Source organism: Orycteropus afer, unplaced genomic scaffold (assembly GCF_000298275.1).
Source record: "Orycteropus afer afer isolate SDZICR_OR568_19922 unplaced genomic scaffold, OryAfe1.0 scaffold00207, whole genome shotgun sequence".
NCBI classification, from domain to species: Eukaryota; Metazoa; Chordata; class Mammalia; order Tubulidentata; family Orycteropodidae; genus Orycteropus; species Orycteropus afer.
Window position 1 is genome coordinate 1,257,361 of NW_006921794.1, and position 8,311 is coordinate 1,265,671.

The 8,311-nt window shown below is 38.2% G+C and overlaps 1 protein-coding gene across 1 annotated transcript in view; it reads right to left on the reverse strand.

The window, feature by feature from the left end:
* Positions 1-8,311, reverse strand: part of AKAP11 (A-kinase anchoring protein 11) — a 75,051-nt gene that overhangs the window by 6,741 nt on the left and 59,999 nt on the right. The window contains 2 exon segments of the mRNA XM_007948193.2: positions 3,157-3,203; positions 4,199-4,282. Coding sequence (XP_007946384.2) covers positions 3,157-3,203; positions 4,199-4,282 — 131 coding nt within the window.

Consider the following 8,311-nt stretch of genomic DNA (forward strand, 5'->3'; position numbering starts at 1 on the left):
AATCCTACTTCCGTAGTGATACTGCCTCGGAAACCCAAGGAGGGGTCGCTATGAGTCGGGTTTGACTCGACGGCACATAACAACAACAACAGCAAGGGATGACTTTGTTGATAGGTGTTACTTGGGAAAAGTAGACATATTTTCCAGACAAAGTTAATACTTTTATACTGAACAAAAATGAAACAAATACTATATACCTATCAATAATTCTAAAATTATTTCCCTACTTTTAACTTTATATCTAACGAGAAAAAAAAAAAAAAATCTAAGAAGACCTATATGAAGAATGTCTACTTAAAAGACATTATTTATTGCCATCAAGTCAGATCCGACTCACAGCGACCCCTCCTTGGGTTTCCAAGGCAGTATATCACTATGGAAGTAGATCGTCCAACTCTCCTTCCAAGGAGTGGCTGGTGGGTTTGAACTGCCAGCCGTCTGGTTAGCTGTCAAGTGCCTTAGGTACTACACCACCAGAGCCCTCAAGAAACATTACAGCTTTCAAAATTATAATCTTAAACCTGAGAATTTTAGCTCAAAAACAGAAACCTTGAGTAATATTACATGACAGTCCTAAACAAGGAAATACAATTAGTGATCAAACCAACTGAAAATTCAAGTGATATAAAGTACATTTCAAGAAATTCATTTTGCTAATTTCTCATTTTCCGCACTTCTAAGGAAACAACAACAAAAAATAGAAATCACTGGCTTAAAAACAAATATCTCAAGCAGTATAAATACTTTTTGTATATGCCACTTTACAGAAGACATTATTGCTATTTTCATAATTAAAGAAAAATACGAATCATAGAAAAAAAATTCAATCATCTGAATACAATGCAATTCAGCTTCAACACGAACAATTTCTAGATTCACTCAGATATTCTAATATATTTGAATTAAGATGATAAACTGTGGTCCAAAACTCTGTGATCCATGATGTGATACTTACATATTTGGAAATATGTTCATTAAAGGAAGACATGAACGTTTTCTTCAAGTATGTATATGCACAAGTGTATGGTTGAAACAGGGAAAGGGACTGATTTAGAAATATCTTTTAGTTTTTACTGATTCATGTAAGTCTGCCATTAAAAACTCATTTTAGAAGTTACTGGTTTGGAAGGAAGAAAATAACTATTCTCATGTTGTTGTTGTTATGTGTCATCAAGTCATCTCCAACTCACAGCAACCTTATGCACAACAGTACGAAACACTGCTCAGACCTGTGTCACCCTCACGATCCCTACTATACCTGCGCCCATCATTATAGCCACCATGTCAATCCATCCTGTTCAGGGCCTTCCCCTCTTTGGTTGACCCTCCACTTTACCAAGCATTACATCTTTCTCCAGAGAATGGTCCCTTCTGACAACATGACCAAAGTACGTCAGATGACGTCTGGCCATTCTCACTTCCAAGGAGCATTCTGGCTACGCTTCTTCCAGGGCAGATTTGTTAGTTCTCTTAGTAGTCCATGGTACTTTCAGCATTCTTCACCAACACCACAACTCAAAAGCATCAATTCTTCTTCAGCCTTCCTTATTCATCGTCCAGCTCTCAAATGCCTATGAGGTGATCGAAAATACCATGGCATGGGTTAGGCACTTCTTAGTCTTCAAGGAGGTATCTTTGCTCTTCAGTGCTTGAAATAGGTCTTTTGCAACAGATTTACCCAATGCAATGTCTTTGACTCCTGCTTCCACTGGCATTGATTATAGAACCAAGTATTATGTAGTCTTCGACAACTTCAATCTTTTCTCCATCTATCATGATGCTGGGAGCTCTGGTGGCATAGTGCCTAAGGCATTTGACTGCTAACCAGAAGGCTGGGGGTTCAAAGCCACCAGCCACTCCTTGGAAGGAAGGTTGGGCAATCTACTTCCATAGTGATACCACCTCGGAAACCCAAGGAGGGGTCGCTATGAGTCGGATCCAACTTGACAGCAGCACGTTGCATTGTATCATGATGCTACTTTTGGTCCAGTTGTGAAGATTTTTGTTTTCTTTATACTGAGGTGTAATCCATACTGCAGACTGTAGTCTTTAATCTTCATCAGTAAGTGTTCCAAGTCATCCTCACTTTCATCAAGCAAAGTATGCCATAATTATAACAAATTATAACGTCAGTGGAGGCTTGTGTATTGCTATGATGCTGGATAGGTTTTAGTAGAGCTTCCAAAATATGATGGACCAAAAAAGAGGCCTGAGTTTTTTGCATAATCAGCCAATAAAAATCCTAGGATCCCAACAGTCTGATCCACAACCAATCATGAGGATGGTGCAGGGCTGTTGGGCAGTATTTTGTTCCATCTGGCACAAGGTCATCGTGAGTTGGGAGCTGACTCAGAGGCAGCTAACAACATTTCTTACAATATGAGTAAAGGTTTTAGAATATCTACTTTGAAAAAGATAATTATAGAGATAAAATTATCATAAACTTGTAAGGTCACGTTAAGGAGAAAAGGACGCACAAAAGTGAGGTTAAAGAGGAGTTTTATTCTGCGCTTCCGGAAGAGGTTTACAGGTCCCCGAGAGGGGCCCGGGCAAGGTTCACGGGTCCCTGAGAGGGGCCTGAGAAGTCGCGCCACCTGGTTGGGGAGGGTAGGGTTTATAGTCGCGTAGAGGACCTAAGTGGGGACACTAAGGAAATGGTGGGGTCCAATTAGCTGTTGGCATGGGTCTGCACCAAATTAGCATGAGGGGGCTTCACAGGAGGAAGTTTATCATCACATGGGACTTTCCAGCCTGGGCAGGTTCTGCCACCTCGGTTGTCTTATTGGGCTGTCTCATCAGGGCCTGACACCTGGAGGAAGCTACCAAGTGAAATGTTGGTGGCTTGAGTTTACTCCGGCCTAACAAAACTTATCTCTCAAATGACTGGATTAATAATCTCAAAGTATTTTAGTGTTTACATCAATGAGTACTTCATTAGTTTAGCAAGCAAATAAGAAAAACTGCTCAACAAGAAATCTGAAACTGAACAAAGAAAACTTATTCAAGAATACTCTAACTTGTAAAGTTTTATACAAATAACACAGGGTCATATGCTAAAAATGTACAAATAAAAACATTACAGACTGTTTTAGGGAACCTTATACACACAAGAAAAAAAATATACAAACACCTTAAAATGTACAAAATCTCAATTACCTTCTACATCATCCCCATGCTCTTCATCTTTATCATCCAGTTCATCACTTTCTCAATAAAATAGCAGAAGCAGTTAAAAAAACAAAAACAAACAAATTTTAATTAATGATGGTATTTAAACCAACTTTTAAAATGTGGTAAAGAATGAATGCTACAATACGAAGTATGACATTTAGAAAGGGGAGAATGACAATAAAAAAGGAAGCTTTGCTTCTCACACCATTTCATGTTAAAATATGAACTGCAAATGATGCCCAAAGATTACTTATCCATCAATAACCAAGATATCCTACCTTCCAAGACGTATAAAAAGCCAAAACCTGTTCCCAATGAGTCGATTCCAACTCATAGTGACCCTATAGGATAGAGTAGAACTGCCCCATAGGTTTCTAAGGCTGCAGTCTTTACAGAAGCAGATGGCCCCATCTTTTTCCTGTGGAGTCCCTGGTGGGTTCAAACCACTAACCTTCCAGTTAGCAGCCATGTACTTAAACCACTGTGCCACCAGGGCCCCTCTATACACACAGAGCCAAGTAATTTCATAAAATTAAATTCAAAGCCAAAATATTCTACAAATTTGGTTTTAAATAACATGGCACTTGAATATCATAGAATGCCATGAATAATTAGGCATTTCTTAATGCTTCTCATGCTGTCATTTATGCATATATATTTTTAAGAGAGTACATTTCCCCTATACTTTTCATATATATGAAATAAAACTACATACGAAAATAAAAACAAAAAACAAAACAGAAATTCTGTAGGAAGCAAGCTCTTTGTGATGAATAATTGGTAGAATGAGGAGGAGCAAGCAGAGGAGCAACACATGCATAGAAGTAACACGTTTGTAATTAGATGTCAGTCAAATCTTAGCATAGTTGAATTTTTCCATTAGGTGTAATTTTATCAAGCAGAATCATGTCAAAATATAGGAGAAAAGCAAGTTGATACACACTGTACTGGAACCGACATTCTTTATATGACTCATGCATTAGTGGTGAAAGACTCATCAGTTTTTAAGCTTCTGGTCTGGACCAACCTGTCTGATGTTGGAAAGGATAAATTGTCCTCATACAAATCTCCTTCTAAACCAAGACTGCTCCAGCTACTGCTGTTACCATTACTGCCAGAGGAAGAAGAGAACAGAGCTGAACTAGAAAATGAATAGTGAAGACCACCTTTGTTTGTCTGGAAACAGCTTCTGTCCATGATAACTGCAGATGTTCTGAAGCTGCCACAATGGAACAGCCACGAAGGCAAAGGGAGACCATCATTGCTACTCTAAACGGTACTTGGGCTGGTAAGGAGATTCAGGAGATATCTTCCCTTGTTATCAAAAGGCCATGAGCATTATTCTAAATCTTATTTGACAGGGTAATACAACAATGCATTTTAGGGCATTTTAGCAAATGAATGGGTAAAACTTCTACAAAGAGATAAATGTCTTGTGGCAAATCTTAGGATTTGAATCTTGGGAATTAATATTACTCAGTTTGGGTAAGGTTTAAAAAGAAAAGGAAAAAATAAAATAAAAAAAACAGATTAACTTTGCCTCATGTCTTTAGATGGTACAAACTAACAATGATGGGCATTTTGAGGGATGGGACAAAAGGCACCAAAACATAGTCCCAATCAACCTTTTCTAACTATATGTTTTCTGATTTTAAAACACTGTGCCAGTTACCTTTCTCTCCTACACTATGGATAATTCAACAGGTGGCCAGTAACATAAATATTCTATAGAATAAAGCTGGAAGAATGCAAGCTCAATCAAGAATTATACTTGTCTGCTCAGCCAGTCATTAATGCCACAACACAGGTGAGTTTTTATACTACCTAATCAAAAGAAAAAGGTAAAAAGCAAGAGCTATATCCATAAAATATTCATAGAAAGCAATGACATTCTAAAACCGCTGCAAAGCAATAAATAAAAAGCAACTGTGCTCAGAAAAAAAATTAAATTTAAAAATTTCAGACTGAAACCTCTAACATGCAACTTTAAAAAACTCTAACCATTAAAATAATTAGTAAGCACATTAGTTTGCAGTGATAAGCAGTTATATTTCCCAATATGAGGCTGTATAAGACAACTACAAAAATTAAAATTTTGGTTCTAAAAAATAAATTAACATAAAATCATTTTACATGCAAAGGTAAATGTTGACAAGGTTACCCCCCCCAAAAAAAAACCACCAAAAACTGATGATTATTGAAAGTTCTAAGTAGTTTCTAAGCAATGTTGAACAATTTATAAATCTATATTCACTTTAGCATTATCAAATTGTTTCAAAGAAAACCATAATATATTAGAAAATAGAAGTTAAAATTGAGCAGTCCTTTTTAATATACAGTTGTCCCTTGGTATCCATGAGGAATTGCTTCTATTACATCTCCCCTAATACAAAAATCCACAGATGTTCAAGTGCCTTATATAAAATGGTGCAGTATTTGCATACAAACTACACACATCCTCCCTGTACTCTTTAAATCATCTCTAGATGACGTATAAGACCTAATACAACGTATATGCTATGTATATAGCATTTGATGCTCTCCCTTAGCCTTGAGCGATTGATCTGACCACTTACTTGCCCCACCCACCCCAATATTTTTGATCTGCAATTGGCTGAATCCACAGATGCAGAACCCACAGATACAGAGGGTCACTTGTATGTTCAAACAAATATAACTGTATTATAAAACCTTTAAAAACAACCAGAATTTTTCCCATGTAGTCTGTTGTCAGAGAACCCAAAATTGAGAAAATACAAAAATACAGATGGTATACTTAGCTGGAGTCAGAGAGAAAGAGAAAATTAATGACCTCAAATACTATTTACTTCTATTAACAGAATGATTACTTAAGAAAAGAGAAACATAAAATTAAAATCCTTACCCATATCCTAGTAATAATAATGATTCTTCTATTCAATTAATAATAAAAAATTCATCACTTAAGTACTAGGTGAATGTTCTGGCTACGTAGTGCCGCTCTGACAAGAATATACCACAAATGGAGATATCTTCCCTTGTTCTCAAAAGGCCATGACTATTATTCTAAATCTTATTTCACAGGGTAATACAACAATGCATTTTAGTGCAGCAAATGAATGGGTAAAGTGAAAACTGCTACAAAGAGATCTTGTGGCAAATCTTAGGATTTGAGTCATGGGAATTAATAACAAACAAGAGTTTATTCTTAAAATTTGGAGGCTTGAAGTTCGAGTTCAAAGTGCCAGGCTCTAGGAGCTGGGTAAACGCCCCTCAGCCGTGGACTTCAGCTCTGCCTCCAGCTCCCGGCCCACTGAAGCTAGAGGCTTTTCTTTACTCAGGCAGCTACTGGCTGCTGAGGCTGCCAAGCTCAAGGTTGACAAGTAAAAAGGCATAGTCCTGGTATTACCAAATCACACGGCAGGCCATTAATTCAAGTCTGTTCAAAGTCCTAAGGTTGGCAGAGCATCACAGACTGATGAACAACAACTCAGCTACATGCAGGGTTCAAGGTGCCATAAGCTAGAGATCATTTCCAAGCTGCTTCTTATATATGAGAAGCAGACCACATACCCAACGGCAGCTACTCAGCTGCTCCCAGTAGATTCCACCATGGAGCTGATTACCAGTCTCATCGTGGGGAATGCTACATTCAGCTGCCCAGCCACTCAACCAGGCCCAGCCAAGCTGACACACAAACATAACCACCACAGTGAATATGAAAAAACATACAAGCTATATAAAGACTGAAAATTCAAGCTACCTTTATCGAACCATGTTCCCCCTCTTCCTTTGCATGCAGAAATGGGTCAGATTTTTTTGAATTCAGCTGTTTACACAATGCTACATCTAACTAAGTTGACCATGTAATTTTTCATACAGCCAGGACACTTTTGAAAATAAGTCATTTTTAATAATTGTATCGTAACAGCAGAATCAATATAAACCAGGACTATCCCAACAACTATTCCAATGTTTTATTCTGTTGTACATAGGGTTGCTATGAGTCAGAACTAACTCTATGGCACCAAACAACATCCAAGCAAAACAGATTTTTGTCATCCTACTTTAACTCAACATGAAACCACTTAATTTCCTCATATAACAGTCTTCCTATTTCATTCTTGAACAATGTTCTGTTTCCAACATTTTCTTTTTTAGCTTTTCATATGTTCTGTGCCCAGCAGAGGCATATTTATACCTTCAAACTGGGGGCAGTCACTATGTGGCTCTCATCCTATGAAGATTATGAATCAATTCTGACACATCTTATAAAAATCATTTTGAGTTCCGGCAAGATGGCATACTAGGCAGAAAGACTGCACAGACCCTCTTCAACAAAGAAAAGGGAAAACAATTAACACAGACATAGAAGATAATCTTGGACCCCTGAGCCTTGAAGGGAAAGATACAGAAGTAGACTAAACCGCAACTAGCAAAAGAATTTGCGTGAAAATACCAAAAAAGGAGACATACAGAGCTGCAGTCTGGCAGAGATCCTGAGTGATTCTGATGGCACAGACAGCTTGGAGATTCCCGAGTGGTGGCAGGACCTAAGAATTAACTTAAAAATCAGCCCTGCTAGCCAGGAACTGCACAGAGGACTGCTCTGGTGGCTGGGGAATAAACCGAGAAGGCGAAGAGAAAGGCGGGTAGAGCTATGGACTTTTGCCGGTCCGGAGGATGCCGCCATTTTGAAGGTTTAAAAGCAGCTTGGCAATTTTGGATATTTAAAGAGACAACGCTCTCGCAGATTCCTGAGGCTTAAGAACATGTTCTGCTCTCCAGCACCTCCAAGGACACTCCAGACCTGCAAGAGTGTAAAGGAACCACATTCCTCTTGTTACTCTTATTCCCGACATCTGCTTGGTGAACAGAGGTGCAGCCAACCTACCTTCTGGGCCCACAGGAACTCCAACACAGTCTGTGTGCTCAGACAGAGCCTGGGTGCCCTGCCCTGTCCTCCACCGATTTTTTTTTTCCTCTTTATTTTTTCTTTTTCGCTTTCTTTTTTCTGGTGACTAGTTTGATTGTATTCGTCTGTTTTAAAACAACTATTATTATTAATACTTTTGTACTTTTTACTATTATCTTCCCCTCCCAGGTCCCAGTTTTCAGCATTTTTTCTTTTCCCTGTTCCTGGTTGAAATTTTTTTTTTTT